This window comes from Canis lupus, chromosome 6, assembly GCF_048164855.1.
Source record: "Canis lupus baileyi chromosome 6, mCanLup2.hap1, whole genome shotgun sequence".
NCBI lineage: Eukaryota > Metazoa > Chordata > Mammalia > Carnivora > Canidae > Canis > Canis lupus.
Window position 1 is genome coordinate 27,273,904 of NC_132843.1, and position 24,629 is coordinate 27,298,532.

The 24,629-nt window shown below is 37.1% G+C and overlaps 1 protein-coding gene across 2 annotated transcripts in view; it reads right to left on the reverse strand.

Moving 5' to 3' along the window:
- Window positions 1–2,239: 2,239 nt before the first annotated feature.
- The window catches only part of RPRD1A (regulation of nuclear pre-mRNA domain containing 1A), an 81,908-nt gene continuing 59,518 nt past the window's right edge, over window positions 2,240–24,629 (reverse strand). Inside the window, exon 7 of one of the 2 annotated variants that reach the window (XM_072829296.1) lies at window positions 2,240–5,751. In XM_072829296.1, coding sequence (XP_072685397.1) covers window positions 5,602–5,751 — 150 coding nt within the window. In that variant the 3' untranslated portion in view covers window positions 2,240–5,601. The remainder of the gene's footprint in view (window positions 5,752–24,629) is intronic. The other variant, XM_072829298.1, reaches the window with a different exon arrangement.

Sequence of the window (24,629 nt, forward strand, 5' to 3'; positions counted from 1 at the left end):
CTCTTTGAGAAGACCTGCAGTTGAATCATCTCTGTATATCTCAAAAGATTTGACACTAAATGTCTAGAATATACTTATCAATGCTTCATTCTGACTCTGTTGATGTGAATATAAATTACTGCTTTGAAAGAAACAAATGGAAATCGAAGCAGGAACTTGCACAGATATTGTACACCCATATTCATAGCAGTATTATTCACAAAAGTCAAAATGTGGAAGCAATCCAAGCATCCATCAACAAATGAATAAACAAAATGTGGCACATCCATACAATGGAATACTATTCGGTCTTAAAAAGGACACACTCTACAATGTGATGAACCTAGAAGACACTATGCTAAGTGAAATAATTCAGTCACAAAAGGACAAATATCTTTAATCCCACTTATATGAGGTACCTAGAGAAGTCAAATTCAAAGAGACAGAAAATAGGATAACAGTTGCAAAGGGCTGGGAAATAGGAAGTTATTGTTTAATGGGCAGAGTTTCCGTTGAGAAAGATGAAAAAGTCTAAATATTCATGGTGGTGATGATTGCACAACGTTAATCATCAATGTACTTAATACCAGAGTACACTTAAAAATGGTAAATTTTTTATTACATTTTTTTGTTACATGTATTTTACCTCAATAAAAACACAAACCTGAGTGTAACATCCTTTCACAAGCCCCCTCCAGTAGTGCTTTTAGCTAAGATGTTGGTTTTTAATTTGCATACCTGAATAATGTTATAATTTCAATACAACTTGACATGTGATGCAAAATGCGGATTTGGTAATCATGGAGCTGCTACACAATGTATCAGTTAACAAGCATCATCATGTACTGGTTAAGAAGCACAGGCTCAGGGCAGAACTTGGAGATGGATCTGAATCCCAGCCTCGCCATTTGATCTGTTCAGGGTCACACGGAATTTACACTGTGTTTTAGTTTCCTCGTATGTAGAAGTGGAATAATCAGAGTATCTATTTTTATTTTTTAAAAAGATTTTATTTATTTCTGCGAGACAGAGAGAGAGAGAGAGAGAGAGGCGCAGAGACACAGGCAGAGGTTTGAGAAGCGGGATCCATGCAGGAAGCCCGATGTGGGACTTGATCCTGGAACTCAGGATCACGCCCTGGGCTGAAAGCAGGCGCTAAACCGCTGGGCCACCAGGGATCCCCCCAGAGTATTTATTGCAAAGGACATATGAAGCAATATTCATATGAACAGTTCCTGATGCACAGTAAGTACCACATATGTGTGAACTACCATTATTGTAGAGTACAGACTAGAATTTGCTGTGTGGGGCACTATTTCTCAAAGTACAGTCTTTCTCAAAGTGCATCAAAATCATGGGAGTACCTTGTTAAAATGTAGACCTCTAGATCTCAAATCTTCTGAAGCAGCATCTTTGGATAGGTGCCACTGTATAAAACCTGCTACTGCAAAGGGGGAGAACTGGAGTGGGAATGAGATACATCTGGATTCAGATAAAGTAACCAGAGGACTCCCAGGAACAAAGAACCAGGAGCAGTGGTCAGAGGACATTTCCCCAGCTTTCTAGACAATAAGAATCACAGAAAATTCTGATTCAATAGGTATGTACCCTTTCTGAAAATGTCCCAAATGAACCTTACCAAAGAAATTTGGCAAACACTGACCTAGAGATTCCCACAGATTTTTAGTATTCCCTAATTCTGCTTTAAATTCAAGATTTGGTGAGGGCCCATGCTCTACAAGTGCAAAGTACCAAACGAATTTGTTCACTCAAAAACACTTTGGCATTACAGTGCAGTAGGTCACAAAAGAAGTGGTGATCCTGTTCTCTCCCCATAAGGAACTTGCTGAGGAATGAGCTGTAAAAGCCATACTTCATTATTATCTGGAATTGCAAATTGTGAAGCATGTCATGTACTTGAAAGTTGATCTAGAGTAATGGTTGTCAAGAATGTGGTCCCTAAATTCAGTGCATCAGCATCAGTGCATCAGCATCAAATTGTTAACAATCTAAACTATCAGGCCTTACCCTAAAGCTCCGGGAGCAGAGCCCAGTAATCTGTAGTTTAGTAGCCTTCTAGGTGATTCTGACGTTCGCTCAAGTTTGGGAACCACTGACCAAGCAAAAGGAATCTCCTTCAACACTTTCTCCACCATAAAGTCAATGAATACTTCCAGTATTCTGCTTCCTTCCCAGTCCATTAATCTCTCCCCTCCCCACCCCACATTCAATTAACCAATTCCCAAAAACAATGTACACATTTCAAAAACAACATAAAACTTTATTAAGAACATCTTATATTATCATCAGATACAGCCAAAGAAAAAGGGGTAAATAAACAGGGAAACTTCATCTTCCCATGTGCTATTGCCACCTCAGAACAGACTCGTGTGCGAATGGCTGGAATTACAGATGGCAACAAATGCTCTGTATAAATAAATTCAGTAACACAATGCTCCCTTTCTATACAGAGAAGAACTGGGTTTACACTTTAAAAAGCTTTGATATAGTGCAACAACTATGAAACAAGACTACATCTTTAGGAGCTATTTCTTAATAGAATACAAAGCAGTTTTGTAGCTTTATGTTATTTCATATAATACAAATTTTTAGAATGGAAAATTCAGAAAGGACATTCTAACTTTCCCAATTAATTTGTACTTTTGAATTTTTTTCTTTCTAAAGATTTCTCAGAGCCAGTTCAATAACTATACTCTAATAGAGAATCTGCTCATCTACAGTGACAACTGACAACCTAGTTTTGTTCTTTTAATTCTGCAAATCAAGATAACCAGGTCATCCAAGCTTTTGCTGATTCTGAAAGAATTCTTATAGAAAAACCCTGATTCAGAGTGCATGTGAGAAGAGGTACCAAAATAGCTGCATCTGGACTGGTTTTCCTAGAGAGGGAGGTTGGCTATTGAGCACAGCTGATTTTCTCAGACTCCCGGGTTCCCCCAGGTGGTTCTTTTACTTACTGTAGTGACGGAAGGAGCAGAGGGAACGTCAGGGAATCTGTTCAAATTGCCACTCCAGACAGCTCTCTGCACTGTTTGTGGAGAAAAGAGTGATGGTATCCATTCAAACCACAGTACCCCTACTGCAAGTGTGGTGACATGCTTTTCTCTTCAGGGGCCAGGCCAAACTGCACTCAAAGATGCATGATTTGCCTCATGTACATACACAGCGGAGAAAATGCTCATGATTTAGAATTTGGTATTATAGTACCCCATCTTACCCTATTTCTTGAGAACACGTAAGTCTACCTGTTAGAAAGGAAGACTATTCACTGCTAAGGCTTACCATGTTAACTATCATAAGGCTGAAAAAAATAACTTCTAAACCAGACCATGTCATTTGTGTTTACAGTTAGTGAATTAACCAACAGCTAAAGGTTTGTGGAGGATTTGGTCAAAGGGTGGGACTGGGGGTAGGATTCAGGTTGAGTACTATCACTTATCACAAATTGCATCAAGCTCTTTAAAAAAATAATGCATTTTTATCATAAATATTTAGAACAGATACTGGCAATAAAATCAGTATCTAAGAAGTCTGTCTTAAATGGTGAAAATATTTCAACAAACTTCTAATAATTCAAATCTTCCCAGGAGTACATAGTTTATAAATTAGTTTTAAATGGAAAAAATATATTTTGAATGGATAAATCACCACTTTAGCAGATCATAAATAAGATCAAGACACTGAAAATAAATTAATATACAAGCTTTTGTTTTCACTTTAACAAGAAAAACTAACTTACATGGTATACTTTTATAACAGGTATAACTAGGTTTTTATAATTGTGCATTGGTTACCCCACCACCCCCATGCTGAATCTTCTTCTCACATATCCTACACCTAGGGACAGAGGTACACAAGACAGACAGACACCCCAATGTATGAGTCTGGCTGCTGCACACCATTTTCTTAGTTAGAGTGATGTTACAAATGCTGGTCAGGATCTATTAGTAATTTGTCAAACACATTACAAGTTAAGTACATTCATGGTTAAGTGGATTAGATTCCCAGGTGAGCTTTCTGTGGTAGTGTTTACAGGGAAACTAATTACTATTGTTTCTGTGAGAAAATGTGCCCAGAGTCCCAAAAGTTGACTAAAAGACTTTGGAATATAAGCCATATATAGATGGGGACTACTAAAATGTGTCTATGTTTTGGAGAGGTCAAAGTGTTAAAAGCACTGTTTCCAGAACTACTGGGTACTGAAAGTAAGTATTTGCCTTTTCCTTCACATATAAATTAATTTTAACTATAATTTCTAATATTTAGAACAAAAGAGTGAAGCCATTCAGACTAGTAAGACATTAACTGGCTTATGGGATTTAAAAGACGTTTGTTTTATTGACTACCTAGTTTGAATCTGCTTACAAGGAAAAGAAAAATGTCTAATATGTAATGAGTGAAAATAATGTTTATCCTAAGTCATTATTGAGTATAAATCCACAGCTTAACAATGTGATTTAAAAAGAAAGCAGGAGAGCATGCAACTGCTCTAACACACAGGGTTAGAAATAAAAGGTAAAAGTACATTTGTTTTGGTAATTCTAAATATACAAATATAGTATTTGCCAGATCTACCCTGTAGTGTAGCACTGCTTAATTTCCAAATATACAGTCATTCAAAAACCTTAAGGAAACATTAAAAATGTTCCAGGCTACTTTACTGAACTTCAAGGAATATTGTGTTGAGATTTTAGAGCTAAAAATACTATTGTTTTTAAAGTTAAACGGCTAAGTAAATAGTAAAAGTTATCATTATTTTGTTTCTTTTAATCCCCTAGATGGCTTTATGTTAAAGGGATCTATTGTGTTAAAAGGAGACTGATTTGAAAATAGCAATCAGTTCCAGAATTAAAGTTGTCCTCTTGGTAGAAGGTCAAATTTTACAACATTTCCAAAGCATTTTCATATTAACCTACTCAAATAATTCTAAACCATTTGATCAAGGGGGTCCCTATTTAACACTCCTTTTATTCTACACTGGCAGCTGGAATGGAACCCCGACAGTACTATTGTGGAAAAGTTCCCTAAACTTTAATCTGAGCCTTACTTTTGTGTTAAATTACTGACCTCTAGAAAATAAGGAATCAAAAGCTTTAAGAGGCACAGAACTGATATTTTGGTCAGGAAGAAGGGTGAAGATTAAGTTGGAACATTTAGTCACTCCTACAATCAAGTCCTAACTATACCATAATAAAGTCTCTACCAACTCTTGATTAATTCTCACCCTTTAGGAATTACATACTTTACAGTGATTAGATACTGAAGAAAATAAAGAAAAATATTTGAAAATACATGAAGAAATAGAAACATGGAATTTCTCACAAGGCCTTGAATCAAAAAAATTTACAAAAAGATCTTTTGAAAATAATCACTATTTCTAGGCTTATTAATACACAGAGATCACTTTGTTTAAACTAAGTCATGTTAACTTACCAATAAAATAGTAAACAAACCAACATTTTAAACAATTTTTATAAATTACTTTTCACTTCTTTTTCTTAGTCATTCTCTCAACCATATACAAAAATAACGCTACAGGACTGTCCACCTAACCTGTCTCCATCTCTTGCAAAGTCCTGGGCCCTGGAAAGAGACTGGTCATCAATCTTCACTGTAGATGTCCCCTGCAAAGGGCAGGTGCATGTGGCTTCCAGTAACATTGGGCAATCGGGATAAGTCTGGCAGGCTCTGGATCCGGGACCTGAGTTCTTTGCGTACCAGGGAAACTCTGGCTAACTTCCGCTTGTATTCCTGTAAATCAAACCACTTTCATTAGCATTCTGAGAGTTGAGAGAAGAGCTATCTAACTAATACTCTGCATATAACCTGGTATTACACTCAGTTAATGCTGAATAAAAAAGGATGATTACAACGTTAGCTTTAGGATCAAAAAGGGACTTTGGAAATACACTACTAGGATAAACTATTATTATGAAAAAACCACAAACCACAATCTTTTCTTTTCTTTTCTTTTTGAGATACAGAGAATGTGAGCACAAGTTGGGGGGGGGGGGAGTGTAAAAATTTTAAGCAGGCTCCATACTGACTTGGGGCTCAATCTCACAACCCTGAGATGGTGACATGAGGGGAAATCAAGAGTCAGATGCTTAGCTTGACTGAGCCAGCCAGGTGCCCAAGAAGCCACAATTTTAAACAGTTGTTGTTACACATCTGTGAAAAGAAGACTAACATATTAATATTCCAACCTCAACATGTAAGATTTCCAAGTGTCCTTGAGCTTAGATAAGAAAAATTATGTATTTGTTTTCACAAACCTAAACTCAAATTTAGCCTTTTTTTTTTTTTTTAAGATTTTTATTTATTTATTCATGAAAGACACAGAGAGAGGCAGAGACACAGGCAGAGGGAGAAGCAGGCCCCACACAGGGAGCCCGATGCAGGACTCGATCCTGGGACTCCAGGATTGCGCCCTGGGCCAAAGGCAGGCACCAAACCACTGAGCCACCTAGCCTTGTTTTCAATTGTGAATGGTGGCAACACATCACAGGAGTATTATTAGTACCTGTGAGTTTGTCTCCAATAGAAACAAGTTGCTATAATATTACAAGTTTTTAAAGCTATCTTGAAATACTGTTTACATTTGTTACAACTTTGAAATTACGGTAGTTATTAGACCAACCACTAAATGTTATTTAATGTGTCAATAAAGATTCATATATTATTGTACAAATTTGATTATGTCAACAACTGTATTTTAATATAATTTGTTTCCTTTGTAATGCCATGCATTTTACTTTCTACATTAAAATACTGAACTTGAAAAAAAATTAAAAAAAAAATACTGAACTTGAAGGGCACCTAGGGGCTCAGTCACATTAGGTGCCTTTGGCTCAGGTCATGATCCTGGAGTCCTGGAATCAAGCTGGGAGCCTGCTTCCCCCCCTCCCTCTGCCGCTCCTCCTGCTTGTGCTGTCAAATAAATAAAATCTTAAAAAAATAAGATACTGAACTTGAGAAGGGGTCCAAACACCAGACTACCAAACAATTTCAACGGCCCAAAAAAGGTTAGGAAACCCTGCTAACAGTGGTCCAAAGACTCAGAGACTGGAAACCAATCAAGATCATTTGGCTTAGAGGGAAACAGCCCATTCTCTACACTGGGAATATCTCCTTTTAACTGGTTTCCAGAATTCAACATGGAGAGGATTCTTCTATGCTCGATCACCTAGTGGAGGGGAGATGTGAAAGAGGGAATTAATTAATTAATTAATTAATTAATTTATTTATTTATTTAATTTATTTAGAAAGAGGGAATTTTGAAAATGGGTATTTTTCCTTCTAGAAAAGCCTAGAACCTTCTCCTTCCCTCTAACCATTTGTCTCACAAATAAGACAGAAAAGGTAATTGATAAGCTTTCTTTTAGGTAGAAGGTCTAACTATCAAAAGCCCTTCTTCTTTGGTGTTCTCAATTCTGTACAGAGTCAGCTAAGGAATTTTTGAAGGAACAGATTTTTCAAGAGAACTTCAGTCCTACTACCTATTAATTAAATGAGAATAATCTCTGGAAGTGGGTCCAAAGTTCATGGATTTTGTAAAGTTCCCAAAAGGATGCTAATACATAAAGTTGTAAGCCACTTCTTTAGTTTTTCTGCCTAAATGAAATCAACTAGTAAGGTTTCTTTGTATGACTGAGCCTTCTCCCTTAAAGAATAACCACACAAGGGGAAAGGGATTTATAACAATTACTAAACCTCAACTGCTCTAAGGGAATGGGGAACAGAAGCATTCTGAAGTACAGGGAACTGGGCAGAGTAGCAGGCAAAGCAGGCAAGGCTGAAGGCTGGAAAAGTTCAAGGATAGCTTTGGGCACATAAGAGGTAGGTGTCAATTCTTGCCGTATCTACATGTCCCTGCATTTCTAATTTATCATGAAGATCAAGATGGAGTATAAGAATTTAATAGAAATCTAGAATTTCAAGGTATGAATTTTCCTCTTCCCTTATCCCCTTCACAAGTGATACACACTGGAACACCAATTAAGTTTCAGCATAGTAGCTCAGAGCGGCATACAAAAGATTAGCACCAGAATATTTCACATTCTAGATGCATACCTCTCAGTAAGATCTCATTACACATGTCCACATTTAGCAGTTTCTTCCTCAAAACACACTGGTATGGGGCAGACAACTTCTCTCCATCTGTCCCACTGTTCTTAGATAAATCATTTTTGAATAAATACATAAAGCAGTCTGGGGCCAGCATGATATATTCAGATGTTGTTCAAACATACTCAAAAGCAATTATTCTCTGCTAGAAAATATGTGGGGGTTTTTTGTCTTTTTTTTTTTTTTTTTTTTAGAAAATATGTTTTGAGGGGCAGCTCCGGTGGCGCAGTGGTTTAGCGCCGCCTGCAGCCCAGAGCGTGATCCTGGAGACCCTGGATCGAGTCCCACATCAGGCTCTCTGTATGATGCCTGCTTCTCCCTCTGCCTGTGTCTCTGCCTCTTTCTCTCTGTCTCTATGAATAAATAAATAAAATCTTTAAAAAAAAAAAAAGAAAATATGTTTTGAGAAATGTCATGTCCCTTTAGCGGTCATTACTGCTCACCCTAATTTCCAGTTTCTAGCATCCAGTAGGTTGTTCTTCAATTAAGATTTAATTCAAATGATATTGGCAACTACAAGCTTTCAGCTAATTGGTGTATATAAACAAAAGCTGCCATTTACTGAATGTCCATGATATGCCAGGCATTAAAATATGAACTCATGGGGCAGCCCGGGTGGCTCAGTGGTTTAGCGCCATCTTGAGCCCAGGGCCTGATCCTGGAGACCCCGAATTGAGTCCCATGTCAGGCTCCCTGAATAGAGCCTGCTTCTCCCTCTGCCTGTGTCTCTGCCTCTGTCTGTCTGTCTGTCTGTCTGTCTCTGTGTGTCTCTCATGAATAAATAAAATCTTTAAAAAAATAAAATAAAAATATTAACTCATTCAATCCTCTCAATAGTTCCATGTGAAAGAAGAGTTATTATCCTTCATAAGCATGTGAAATCATACTTCCCCAACTCAGAAACAAAAGTATGTAGTAGTCAAAGCTTTCTGCTATTGCCACAGGCAGGATCTCCTACCCAGAAGATTTAAAGAGCTGTGGCAAGTTGTCTGATGTGAGCCTGAAGAACTGGATGAAGCCTGGGAACTACTCGATAACACGAACCAGACCACAGCCCTGTTAGTTTTAAATTGCTTGATTAGGTGGTCTAGACAGAGGCTCCAAGGTTCCAGATTGGTTTCTTATGGCAACAATGCTTACAAGAGGATGCATTACTTTGATTTTGCTGTACAATAACAACAGTACTTCTCTCAGATCAGAATCACAGCACCATGAATGTACTCTCCTTTTTCACAGCCCTTTTAGAGAAATGCTATCACAGCAGTCCCTGGCATATGGCAAGTATATATTTATTAAAGCAATGGAGATATAGCATTAAACAAAACAGATAAGGTCTCCTGCCTCCACAAAGCTAACATTTCAGAAGGAAGGAGACCTAAAAAACATTTAAGTATTATTTTAGCTATAAATACAATAAAGAAAATAAAATTGGGCAAAAGGAGAAGAGGGCATTAAAGATTCAAAATGTCGTTTCAGAACTACTGACCTAGAGGAGACTGACTTTCAGCATGATAGTGTGAGGAGTTCAACTGACCCACTCCCTGATGAAAACTATTTTAAAAAAACATACTAGCCATTTAAAGCCTCTGGAAATGATCTTAAAGGACATCTATTCCAAAAAAATCCATTAAGAAAGGCAAGCGTCTGTGGTATCAACCAAGATGTTCCCTCCCTTCCTACTCGAAGCTCAGCAAGGCAGACTCCCCTCAGACACCTGCAGCCAAGAACACAAGGATCACTCTGGCAGTTCCCAGTCAGAGGGCTTTCTTCCTGAGAAGGGCAAGGCATCGGCATTTATCATCCTATCCCCAGCTACCTGTTGCTAAGGTTGCCTCAGCATAGTGTAGTTAAGGGCCAAAGGGCTTTTGACTTGGCCCCCACTGGTAAAACAGAAGCTCTATCTTGGACGTGGCAAGTAAAGAATATTGTGGCGCTGAGAACCCTCGCCCCGACTCAGGAGGTGATAGGCCACAAAGGCAAAACTGAGATAATACAGGCTGCTGCACCCCTCCTCACTTACTAAAAGCTCAGCTCTTATACAGCAGGGGTAACACTCAGACAAAAATTTACATTGTCCCCATCCCTAGTTATAGACCCCTGACACAAAAGATTTTTGCCTGACAGAAGAAGCAGGCCATAAAACAGACAGAACCTAATTTCTTCACAAAGGAACTGATTTTAGTTAGAACAAAGCAAGGAAAAGTTCAAGCCTAATGGTAATGTCAAGAACAGTGGAGGCTATGGCGAAAGGCAATTAGGAGATTCATAATAGCTAAACTGTAGGCCAACTAGTTTGCAGGAGAGAAAAAGGGAAGACAGCTAGGAGGTGACCTCCAGATGTTAGAACAAATATCTAACACTGACCTCAGAAAGAAAATCAGTGATCTCAAAGAGGTATCTACACCCCATGTTCACTGCAGCATAATTCACAAAAGCCAAGATATGCCAACTGAGTTTCTGTCAACAGATGAAGGAATAAAGATGATGTAGTGCATATATATATATGCACACACACACACATATATATATAATTAATATTATTCAGCTGTAAGAAAAAAGATTAATTCTGGCATTTGCAAATGGACAAACCTAGAGGAGATTATGCTAAGTGAAATCAGTCGGAGAGGATCCCTGGGTGGCGCAGCGGTTTGGCGCCTGCCTTTGGCCCAGGGCGTGACCCTGGAGACCCGGGATCGAATCCCACATCGGGCTCCCGGTGCATGGAGCCTGCTTCTCCCTCTGCCTGTGTCTCTGCCTCTCTCTCTCTCTCTGTGACTATCATGAATAAATAAATAAAATCTTTTTAAAAAAAAAAAAAAGAAATCAGTCGGAGAAAGATGAATAACTATGTAATCTCACTACATGTTGAATCAGAAAGAAAGAAAGAAAGAACGAAAGAACGAAAGAACGAAAGAAAGAAAGAAAGAAAGAAAGAAAAGAAAGAAAAAAGAAAGAGAAGAGAAGAAAGAAAAAAAAAAGAAAAGAAAAGAGAAAAGAAAAGAAAGGAAGGAAGGAAGGAAGGGGGCACCTGGGTGGCTCAGCAGTTAAGTGTCTGCCTTTGGCTCAGGGCATGATCCTGGAGTCCCGGGATCGAGTCCTGCATCGAGCTCCCTACATGGAGCCTGCTTCTCCCTCTGTCTGTGTCTCTGCTTCTCTCTCTGTGTGTCTCTCATGAATAAATAAATAAAATCTTGAAAGAGAAAAGAAAGAAAAGAAAAGAAGAAAAGAGAAAAACTCATAGAAACAGAGTAGAGTGGTGGTTACCAAGAGTTGGGATGGCAGGGGGAGATGTGGAAATGCTGGTCAAAGGAAACCAGTATTCAGTTATAAGATGAATAAACTCTGGAGATCTAATGTAGAGCATGTTGACTATAGTTAATAAAATACTATGCTGTGCACTTGAAAATTGCTGAGAGGAAACCTAAGTGTTTTCATCATACAGACAACTATGTGACATGATAGATGTGTTAATTGCCCTAATTGTGGTTATCATTTCAACAAAGTAGACATAACAAATCACACTGTACAGTTTAAATATATACAATTTTATCTGTCCATTTTTAATTAGTAAAACTGAAAAAAACAAGTATCTCCTTCTTCAATTAGTAAACCAACCCCAACCTCGCCCCTAAAAAAACTCCACAAAAAAAAAACCTAAGCATGAAAGAGAAAATACAAATTGTGGATCCACTGGCACATATGCACTGAATCAGGAAAAGTCAAAGTGACAAAGTCAATCAACAGGCAAAGCCAATACTGGTTTTAAAAATCCCTCTCAGAATCTTCTCATTCTTTTTAAACTAAACCTGCATTTTGCAAAAACAGCCTTTAAAAAATTTATTTTGTGTTTAAACTTAACTTTTTTTCCCTAAATGAATTTCTGTTCCAGCTCCAAAGAAAGGGAAGAACTTGAATTTTAAACTTTAAGATAAAAAGAATAAATAAATAAATAAAGATTAAACATTTCCCCAGAGCAAACCCATTAAGAAATTAAGCCCCTTCTCTTAGCAATAAATACTGAGATGGGGATCCCTGGGTGGCGCAGCAGTTTGGCGCCCGCCTTTGGCCCAGGGCGCGATCCTGGAGACCCGGGATTGAATCCCACGTCGGGCTCCCGGTGCATGGAGCCTGCTTCTCCCTCTGCCTATGTCTCTGCCTCTCTCTCTCTCTGTGTGTGACTATCATAAATAAATAAAAATTAAAAAATAAATAAATAAATAAATACTGAGATGATGTATACTGCTTTTACTGGAAATGTAAAAGCAGCAGGGAGTCTGCTGAAGATTCTCTCTCCTCCTCTCTCTGCCCAACCTCCACCTCAACCCCAGCTCACCCAGGGCTTATGCTGTCTCAAATAAATAAATAAATCTAAAAAAAAAAGAAAAAAGAAAAAAAGACAACAAGTGCTGACAAATATGTGGAGAAACTGAAACCCTCACACATTGCTGGTGGAAATGTAGTCTGGCAGTTCCTAAAAAACCATACAGAGTTACCATATAACCCAGCAATTCTATTCATAGACATATACAAAAGAGAAATGAAAATGTATGCCCAATGAATGTTCATAGTAATTCACAATAGGTGAAAAGTAGGAAAAATAATCCAAATATCCCTCAACTGATGAATAGAGAAACAAAACATGATATATTCTTACCATGTAATATTATTTGGCCATAAAAATAAACAAAGTATTGTTATATCCTATGACATGAAAGACCCCTGAAAATATGCTAAGTAAAAGAAGCTAGTTAAATAGACCATTTACTGTATGGTTCCATTTATATGAAATCTCCAGAAGAGCCAAATTTATAGAGACAGGAATGAGATTTGTGGTTGCTTAGGGCTTGGGGGTGGGATGAAGTGGAAATGGTTTAAGAGGTCTCCATTAGGGTGGATAAAAATAATCTAAAATTATAGATAGTAGTGATGGCTGTAAAATTCTGTAAATATATTTAAAAACTGGCTGACTGAATTAGTAGAGCATGAGACTCTTAATCTGGGGGTTATAAATTCAAGCCCCCTGTTGGGCACAGAGATTGCTTAAAAATAAAATCTTTTTAAAAAAACCCTGTACATTGTACATGGTATGTGAATTACATCTCAATAAACATATTAAAGGGAGTTTTGAAAAAAGGCTTTGTGAGTTAGTCTGAGAACCTCAGTGCCACAAATAGTATTGTTTATTTTTCTTTTTTTTAAAGATTTTACTTATTTCAGAGAGACAGAGAGAGAGAGAGAGAGAGAGAGAGACTGCACACGTGGGGAGCAGCAGAGAGAAGCAGAACATGGAGCCCAATGTGGGGCTTGATCTCATGACCCTAATATCATGACCTGAGCCAAAATAAAGAGTAGGATGCTTAACCGATTGACCCACGCTAGCACCCTCGAACAGAATTGTTTTTATAATGGGAAAGGGATTCCAAGTTCTGCTACTTCACAAGAAATTCACTTAAAAAAAAATTCAAGTGCAGTAAATGCCAAGCTTATACAATATAAATATTCTCCAACAAATTCCAACCTGACTTTTTGGAAAGACCAATCTGTTAATGCAAATATTACATAAAAACCAGTGATGAACATGAGCGATGGTCAAAAGGGTCAAACAAAAGCAATTCCACAGAAAATAAAGACATTGTTTATAATAACTACTTTCTATACATCTATAACTTATAACACCTATCAATTTATATACCAACATGTTAGATGCAGTGTGACAGTCTTTGGATTTTAGATTCTAGTTCTTACTGTGTATTATTTTCATTTTTCCAACAAATGCATCATTCTGTTATTTGATATTGAATTTGAAGGTCTCAACTGATCTACTCGATACTTCATTTAAACATTTCTTGAGTATCTACTACAGAATGTACCCAGTCACTATGCTGGGAACACAAAGATGAATCATAATCCTTACCTAGAAGAACATGTAAACAAATGAATAATTACAATAAAGTATGATGTGCTCCATTAGAGGCAAAACCCACTTTCTATGACATACCAGAACTGCAGGATGGAGGACTTCGCCACAATGAAAAGTTCAGGAAGGTTTTCAGAATTGAAAGAGGTGAGTAGAACAAAATAGAACATGGAAACAGCAAGATAACAGGGTAGAGAGGATAAAGAGCATGATATGAGCATGCCAATTCACTACCACCAGTGTATGGTACAGAGTGAAGAAATTAATTCCATTACCAAGACAGCCACATTTAAGAGTTTGAACCTGAGGAAGAAACCCAATTAGGAGTTCACTGCTAATGTCTAAGAAAGAGAACTAGGGTCTGAACCAAACCAGTAGTAGGAGAGCACTTCACAAATTACACTGTACATCAAGTAGCAGTGCACTTTACAAACTACACTGTATGCATGTACTACCTTAATCCAAAAGATAAATGCCTGACGCCAGCCACACAACACAATTTAATAACATCAGTCAAAATTAATGAATAAACAATTAGATCTTAGTTATCCTTGGACAACTACTACAACAATCACCATTCAAAAAAGATGGTATCATCAAAAACTATTCAAAATGTTTTGTTGAATACCATTTGTATTAAATTATCCATATTCTGCTGCAGATTTGTTAAGAATTTTGCAGAACAATCTGTAATTTTCGACTCCAAAGACACAGTAAAGCAATACACTCTATTTATTGATAAATAATAAGGAATTCTGTAGTATTAAGACTGCTCTGAACACAAAATTTTTGTAAAGCCAAAATTGATACAAATTCCTCTTCAGAATCTTTTGTCCAAATTATTCCTTTTACCTATTATCCACATCCAATTTCTAACCATCCTTCAAGTGCCAGCTTAAATCCCAAACCCTTCAACTGAACTTTCTCTGATTACTTCTCCCACACTGTACTTTCACTAGTACTTGCTGATCACTCAACAATGTCCTGCTCTGACATCCTACTGATTGTTCACATATGCACAAAGATACACTAAAAAAACTGAATGAGTACACCAAAAAATAATGGAAAACAATTCTAGTCATCTGAATAACTAAAGCCCTTTCAGACACACATGTATTTAAGAAATACAACATTCATAAGAGAATACATATCTTTTCTTTATATAATTGTTTAGCTACAGCCTTAAAATATTTTTTTTTAGATTTGTTTTGGAGAAGGGGAGGGGCAGAGGGGAGAGAGAATGTTGAAGGAGACTCCCCACTGAGCTCGGGAGCCCAATGCAACTTGATCCAGCTTCATCCCATGACCCCAAGACCATGACCTGAGCTGAAATCAAGAGTTGGTCATTCAACTGAGCCACCCAGGTGCCCCAAAAATTAGTTTTTGAAAAGAGGATACAGATCAAATGAAAAATTTATCTGCATACTTTTCTACTAGGAAATGATATTTAAATTAACTAAAAAACCAACTTTGCATCTTTTCTCTCTACAAATTGTTCTTTTCCATCTTAACGACCTTTATTTAGCTAATAGCTATTTACAGTATTTTAAATGAGACACATCTTAAGTCCACAACTACTTTTTAAAGTAGCCTCTAGACCCAATATGGGGCTCACACTGACGACCCTAAGAGTCACCCACTCCACTGACTGAGCCAGCCAGGCGCCCTGTAAGTCCGTAACAATTACGTACATACTATACTTTGAGTAGGTATGTGTTATATACCCAAAACTCTACAAGAGATAGACTTTTCAGAACCTCAGGCTTCCTCAAACCACCTCTCCCAACTTTCAATCACTATTTTCCAAACTTCAATGAGCTAATTGCCATCTTTTATTTCTTCACCACATGAGTCACCTATACTGTTTATATAGTATTTTTATTGAAACTACCTCACTTTTTAAGAGCTTCATTCTAAGAAACATCCATATAATCACAGCTTTGTTGTGCTACTTTGGATTTCATTCACTCACTAAAACAATTACTAGAGTAAATGTTCTCAGGCAGCATTGTGGCAGGACTTTGAGAACCAATGCTTTACACTTCACTCTTATTAACTGTTTACATGGGTCACTTTACATCTCCTTCATTATATTCCTCACTTAACAATGCCCATATTTGTCCTCTCTGTACTTCAACATTAATGAATTAGGTGTGATGTCTTGTGTGCACTCAGAGTGGGTTAGAACTAGCTTGAAATCTGAACTACCTATAGAAAAGCCTTTTACACCTGAGCATATATTGACTAATCTTCTCCATTTTAGAGCTACGTTAAGACCAGATACTGTCACACAAACTTTCTACGTTAGTCTCACACTAACTTCCTGAGCTGCTACTATTAGAGTTATTTCTGAACTTAAATACTGTTACACTATTACTATTCTGGTCTTCATACCCATAATTAGGGGGAAACACACTTTGTGTCCAGCAGAGCACTGGCTATGAACAGGTCCCTAGTCAATACTTCTAAGCATGAGGTCAAAAGATCTGGGTGCAAGTACTGCCTTGATTTACTACCTATGTGACTTTAGGCAAGGACTCCCTAAGATTATCTAAGCCTGTTGCTTTCTTTATAAAACAGGGATACCTATTTTATAGGGCTGTAAGGATGAATAAATTAAAGCACAAGTTTTCAAATTATGAATTGTTATATAACTTGTTAATATTCTGGGATGGTGCCAGAACCACCGTGCACTAAGAGCAAAGAAAATAAATGTCCCCAAATTTGGAGTTCTTAATTATTTTAGGGCTGACCCAGATACAGTTCTTCTAAAATTCCAATTGCTGTAAATAAACATTTTAACTATTTCTGAATTTAAGTATTTATATGGCTGCTTTTTTCTTGCAGATGCTACTAATAATTACACTCTTGGGTCATACTTGATTAGGACTTTAAAAAAAAAAAAAAAGATTTGGGAGAATTTCAACTGCATCTGCATGTGGTCATTAAAAACCATGGGCAACAACTGCATGTATCAGGCCTACCATGTTACAGCCCCTTTCTCCGTATCCACTTCTTGAGAGCTTCTGTAGCAGGAGGAATGCATCAAGCCAGGAAGCCCAATCCTAATTCTACTGAGCATGCTGTGTAGCTTAGCATGCAAGTTTGAGCATAGTCCAGGTTTCAGGATGTTCTGAAAACAGGCCTTTGAGAAGTCTTTCTCTCTTTTCATTTGTAAAATCAATCTTTAGGTTCCCTTTCAAGTAGAACAATGTGATGGGACTGGATAAAACCCAGTAAGAAAGACATGCTGAGTCTTTTTCAGCAAAGGAAATCGGGTACATCTGAGAATGATAGTTAAGACTTTCCCTCCTCCTCCTCCAACAGTGTTTCTTAACGATGGAGACAGTGGTGTAGTATTCCCATGACACCCTATTTCCGAAGGCATATCTATGCAATATCCAAGCAACTTAATTTCTCCCTGAATACCTCAATATATGTATCCTTAGTCTGAAATCTTGTTTTATTTAAAATTTATCATTCTTACCAGTCTTTACCCATTTGAGAATTAAAGTAAGTGAATTCTTGAGTCACAGAAGAACAAATAAATTTTGAAGGTAAGGTTACTTATCTTCACTCAAAATAGTATCGAGACACAATTTTTATATTATAGAACCCCATCTCCACAATCTTGGTTCCTTTTTTTTATTCTCTTGAAGACCCCTAGTGGTTTTGTTCTTTAACGTGTATTCCATTATGTCAGTTCCCTCTCTTAAAATGTTAACATACATGTCTTTCTTAAGTTTCTGCTCTCAATATAACTATTAGCTTGGATTCTCATTTTTCAGGATTCACTATAATTGACTTCATTTTGGTTACCCTGGGGTTGGGGCTCTTTGGTAGGATAGATAGGAAAAGTCAACTGAAGTATTAAGACTTAAAAAAAAAAAAATCGCAGTTTTGTTTTTAAGAAGGCCAAAAAATTCCACCATGTTAGGGGCTTTCTGAGATTGATTAGTTGTCTTAGTTGTCTATTGCCATCTCCAGGAGAAAGAGGGCAAAGCAGATAAAGATATTCAGTGGTTTGCTTGAATTTGTCTTCTACTAATACTCAAACTTAGCTTGGGATCTAATCCTGCTTTTGATAATTTTTTAAAAATATGTAAAACGCAGTTACCAAGTTCCTTCTCATTTCTTTTCACATTCCACTTCTCTCTGATGGAGCCATTTTCCCTTGACTGTGTGCACAAGTTTTATCATTTAGTGGCAAATACTTTAGTGTAAATAAATAATCCCTAACACAACCTCTGACATCCTTTGTAGGCTTACTCTCATTCTCTTAAATGTGCTTTCTAAAGGCAGATTTAACTTTAAAAAAATATCCTTGAAGGGGATCCCGGGTGGCTCAGTGGTTTAGCGCCTGCCTTCGGCCCAGGGCGTGATCCTGGAGTCTGGGGATCGAGTCCCACATCAGGCGCCCTGCATGGGGCCTGCTTCTCCCTCTGCCTGTGTTCTGTGTCTCTCATGAAATAAATAAATAAAATCTTAAAAAAAATAATTCCTACCTGTTAATAAGTTACAAACCTATTACTACAAAGGTTCATTAGCTTTCTAAGTTGTTAACAAGTGGAAAAAAGTTTCCTCAGGGACAATTTTTTATGCAAGGAACTCAATGCCAACCTGCTTATCAACTGGGTTTTGAAAAATCAATGCTCACTTGTAATGAGGGTAGATACTGTTATAAATAAGCCTTATACATTTTTAGATAGAATCTAGCATATTGTGACCCAAACTGATTTTTTGACGTGCTTATTACTAAATGTCAACCATTGTTCTAAGTGATCCATTTAATCTTCATAGGTAGAGACTACCATTATCCATGCATTACATACAATGAAACTAAAGCACAATTAACAACCACTGATTAAGAAATGTCCCCCAAAGTCAACAAATTAAGGAACAAAAAGGAACTCAAACCTAGACAGTCTGGGTTCAGAGTCCTCATTCTTAACCATTATACTGCCCTTTCATATCTTGGAATTATTAATAGGATGGGTATTTTGAGGAAATACGCTATCCAACTGCAGTTACATCAAATAGAGGATCACCACAGTGACAGGATCGTCATGTCCATAAAACAAAATTCTACAAATTGACTTGTATTAGGTAATCTAATTCTGCCATTAAAATATCTCTGAAATACCCAGTAGTGATGAGCTGTCCTTTTCTCATGAATAACAGCATATGGGCCTTAAGACTAATTTTTTTAAACACAAAAAGGACCAATACTAGTAAAAGTAGCAACAACAGAGAAGACACAAGCAGAAACGACACAAGAAAAGGAGCTAGTCTAATCAGGAGTGATGACCAATATTCCAAGAAAGCAGAACCTGCTGATAATCATCAGTTTTGATTTTGGGGGGGAAGAGGTTGTCCAGGAGTTAACAGCATATAGACTAATTCTGTTTACAAAACAAAAATGAAGTCAGGAGAAGTAATTTAAGTCAATAAGCTGTAAAAAAATCAAGTTAATTTTTTTATTCATTTAAATGAGGAAGTAGACTTAAATAAGCTATCTTTATTTTCATTTTCTGTGTGACCTTTCAGCCTCACTCCCATAGTAAAAATATTATCCAGTTACTAAAGAATCACACTATCTCAGGGTCATAAAGGTCAGATAATTCCATAATTGGTTATCTCATGGAACACTGTTACACAAGGTTTTAACAGGCAGACCATAAATCGGAGATTCTGGCTGTTTGGGAGCAAAAATTGTGGGGTTTTTTTGGCTTTTTTGTTTTGTGTATTTTTGCTTTTTGGCTACATCCCTCCTCCAACCCTTAATATACTCATGTCCAGGGCAAAGCTCCAAGAGCAAAATCTTATTTATAACATTCCTCAAAATCACTGAAATACGTTTTTGCTGAATACATTCTACCCACTCCCAGGGCTAGTAGTTTATATATATACAAGTAACAGACCCATCATTTCTCTTGTCCTCATCATTCAACCTCTTCTTCAGTATGCCCAACAGCAAACTATTTATCCTTAACTTTGAAAGAGTAATTTCACTGGATATAAACTTCTAGATTGGTGCAGTTTTTCATTTAACATTTTTCATTCTTCTTCCCTTCTTGGGTGTTTCTGGAAGAAACCCCTATAATTCTCATCCTATGTCTCTCTTGCCCTTACTGTTTCTTTCAAGGTTTTCTTTGGCGTACTGCAGTTTGAATAAGATATGCTTAAGTGTAGACTGCAGGTTTTTGGGGGGTCCTGCCTAGTGTTTCTTCTTGGAATTTCCTAGATCGTTGATGTCAGTCATTAATTTTGAAAACTCTTGGTCAGTACTGCTTCAATTTTTCTCCATGTGTTCCAAGCATGTGTGTGACAACTTTCCAAATTATACCACAATTCTTAAATGTTCAATGTTGGTTGTTACCCCCCCCTTATTTTTTCTTTTTGCATTTCAGTTTGGAAGTTTATATTGACCTATTATCAAGCTCATTAATAACTGTTCCGTCTATTGAGGTGACCATCAAAGGCACTCTTCACTGTCAGTGTTTATTTCTAGCATGGTATCTACTTTCCGTTAGAGTTATTAACATATTAACCAGTAACATTTTTCATCTGTTAATTCCAAATATGTCCTACATGAGTCTGTTTTGTCTCTTCAGGATGTTTTTTGACTTCTGGCATTCCTTGTAATTTTTTAAAAAGTTGAACATGATTATTCGCTAACAGGAACTGAGGTAAGTAGATCTTTATTGTGAGGTTTTACCTTCATTTGGCCTGAGATGGGCTGTGTTTGCTGTAGATGTGGATGGGAGAGGCTGAAACTCTGTACTTTATTAAGTAGTTCTTTCACATTAGTCAGTGCTAATAGAATGGTCTTGGCACCTGTAACATATCCACTGGTCCTAGTTCTACCCACTTATCTAAACCCACCTCCTCTCTTCTGATAGTTTTCAAAGCATGTGAAGACACATAGCACATAAGTTATGCCTGTCCCCAAGTCTGGTCTCTGATATCCCTATTTCCTTCAAATGTCTTCCAAAGTATTGTTTCTATTTCCTTTGCATCCTAGCCCCTGCCTCTGAATACACTGTAGTTCATTCCTTTTTCTAATGTGGAATCCAGAGTCAAAAAAGAAACCCATCTGTGACTAAACTGGCAACCAATAAAACAATGTGCTTGCCATATTCTGAACATTTAACGTAGTTTAACATTGTTATGCCAGCTACATCACCATGCTAACTGCTACATGACCAATGCTTCCTCTTGTGAAGTGATGCAAGCCAGGTCCTGACCAAACTGATGCAGTGAACTTAGGAGGAACTGACTGGAAGTTTATAAGCAGAGAAACCATTGCAAGATTCCCACAGACCCCCCCCCCCCCATTCAATTTGCACTGGTTATGGAACAATGGTCACTAAAATGTGAACCATTATTATTCTCAAAGGTGGCCCTAATTTAACTGAAGTTGTAAGCAAATCTGTGTGCACGCTGCATTTTTCAAAGCTGTTGGCAGCTCAAAAAAAAGGTTATTAAGAATGTTCATGTTCTTACGGTATTCTATAATCTTTCTGATTTTCATAAACTTTTTAAAAAAATTTATTTATTTATTCATGAGCGACACAGAGAGGCAGAGACATAGGCAGAGAGAGGGAGAAGCAGGCTCCATGCAGGGAACCCAATGTGGGACTCAATCCCAGCACTTTGGGATCATGCCGAGCCAAAGCCAGACGCTCAACCACTGAGCAACCCAGGCATCCCTCATAAACTTTTAAGTAAAAAATCCTAAACACACTTAGTTATATTCCAAGTCAAATGATAACTAATATCTCATTAGGAATGAGAATACAAAACATATTACTACAGCATAATATTAGGTCTAGCATCGAGTAGGTCACCAAACTTAGCAAATTTACAGATAATGAGCTGCCTTATTATCTGTGCATTTTGTTACGTAAATTTTTTTTAAGAAAATAATTTGCGAGAGAGAGCAAGAGAGCGAGAGCATGAGCAGGGGGGTAGGGCAGAAGCTGAAGAAGTAAACTTCCCGCTGAGCAGGGAGTCTAATGTGGGGCTCCACCCCAAAACCCCAAGATCATGACCCTAGCCAAAGGCAGATCCTCAACTCACTGAGCCATCCAGGTGCCCTGCAAATTATGTTTTAAAATGTATTGTTAAAAAATAAAATAAATAAAATAAAATAAAATAAAATAAAATAAAATAAAATAAAATAAAATAAAATGTATTCTTTATTAATCCTAAAACCTTCCAAGAATTATTTCACATTGGAATCAGATGACTGGATCTTAGAAAGGTTCCAAGAACAGGCTTTGCTTTGAAGCAATTAACATTCTCTATAAACTGATCTAAACAGGACAAGATGTAGGAGATGCTTTACAAAGAATTCTTGCTTTGTAAGTTCTTGTCTGACAGACAGTTCTTGTCTGACAGTTCTTGTCTGACAGAACTCTAGGAGACAGTTGGTATGAATGATGCACAGTTCTCCATAAATTTTTCATTGACTGAACTATGTAAGAAACTTACATTTTACTTAAATTCAATGTATGCAATGATATTAAAATTATCAAGATTTTTTTTTTTTTAAGAGAGAGGCAGAAACCGAGGGAGACACAAGCAGGCTCCATGCACAGAGCCCCATACAGAACTCGATCCAGGTACTCCAGGATCATGCCCTGAGCCGAAGGCAGCCGCGCCCAACCGCTGAGCCACCCAGGCGTCCCTAAAATTACCAAGATTTAAGTTCTAACAACAAATCTTACTTCAAGCAGTGGATAAATTAGATGGCATAGTTACCCGTAATACGACTCTCCTAATAAGTTACAACAGTGTAATGAAGGAATTGGACTTACAGGCAATAACTTTTATTTACGAATAACTTAAATATTCATAATGGTACATATTTCTCCACAATTTTGTCACACCTAATTCTTTAAATAGGTCCACCAAGTATAACTTATTTAACCCAATGTGGATTAATTTTTTTTTCTTAAAGTTCTATCCTATCTGAAATGAAGGAAATAAAAAATGGTGGCCAGCAGCTATAAGTATTAAGCTTAGAAAATCACTTGCACATACTTTTTAAAAAATGAAAGTGAATATATATAACCACTTAAATACAAGAGTGTAGCAAAATACATCAAAATATTAATAATAATTGCTTTCAGTGGTTGGTGTAAACTCAGGAGTGTTTTTGTATTTTTCCAGTATTTTCCAGATTTATTTTAAGTGGGCTCCATACCCAACATGGGGCTTTAACTCACAACCCTGAGATTAAGAGCCACATACATGCTCTGCAGACTGAGCCAGGCAAGCACCCTTATTTTTCAGATTTTCAATAATTAAACATGTATTATGATGGGACAGTGTCCTAGGAAAAAAAGGCAAGAAAAAGGGATCCCTGGGTGGCGCAGCGGTTTAGCGCCTGCCTTTGGCCCAGGGCGCGATCCTGGAGACCCGGGATCGAATCCTACGTCGGGCTCCCAGTGCATGGAGCCTGCTTCTCCCTCTGCCTGTGTCTCTGCCTCTCTCTCTCTCTGTGACTATCATAAATAAATAAAAATTAAAAAAATTAAAAAAAAAGGCAAGAAAAAGTTTTAAGCTCTGTATGTTACTTTTATAAGTTGAATTAAACTACTTAGAAGTTCCCAAGTATGAGATAAAGACGGGAAAAAGAGCCCTGAATTTCAGAACTTGAATAGATCTTATAAATCATTAGATTTGATATCTACATTTTAAAGATGAGAAAAGAACAGGCTTGGTATTATACAATTTCAAGTTCACTTACTAAGTTCCAGAACCCAGGACTCTTAAGTTCTCAGTTCATTATTTAAGTCCATACTCTATATGCACTGAAGACTTAAGATATCCTAGTAGAATGTAAATTTCTACATATGGTATGGCTATTAACTGGTTTTCAAAAAAACTTTCCATAACTGTTTACCATGATATTTCAATCTATGATCTTTATAAGATAAAAGGAAATATATCAAGATGTCATCAGGAGCTGCGTGGCTTTAATGTATTCAGTGTAATGGAATTTTCAAATTTCCTTGTAATATATTAATATTCCTAGGCTCCGATGTTCTCAGTCATAAAACATGCTATCAATAGTTATCTACTTCATAGAGTTACAAATAAAAATAGGATCAATACTTACAACAGTACCTTGGCACAGAGTAAATGCTATTAGTTATTTTATGATAAAGTTTTCAATTTTAAATTATCTCTCCTACAGTCAAGTTTAAGTGCATATCAAGTAACACACAGGGGCTTAAAAATATTAATTGCAGGGGTGCCTGGACAGCTCAGTTGGTTAAGCATCAACTCACATCAACCAGTAGGGTTTCGGGTTAGGTACAAAGACATTGGTAATTTTTCAATCACAGAATTTATGGAAACATATCCTTTAAGCACTATTGGTTGAATAATTCGGATATGAAAATAAGTACTAGAGGCTTCAAGAGCAGAGCTTCTTGATGAATGTGCTTTCTTTCTTTTTTTTTCTTTTTTTTTTTTTTGCATTACAAGGCTTGAACAAAGGGCACTGGTGCTCACTGATTAGTCAAAAAGGGAAAATAGTAAGGGATTGCAGACAGAATGTAATCTAGCACAC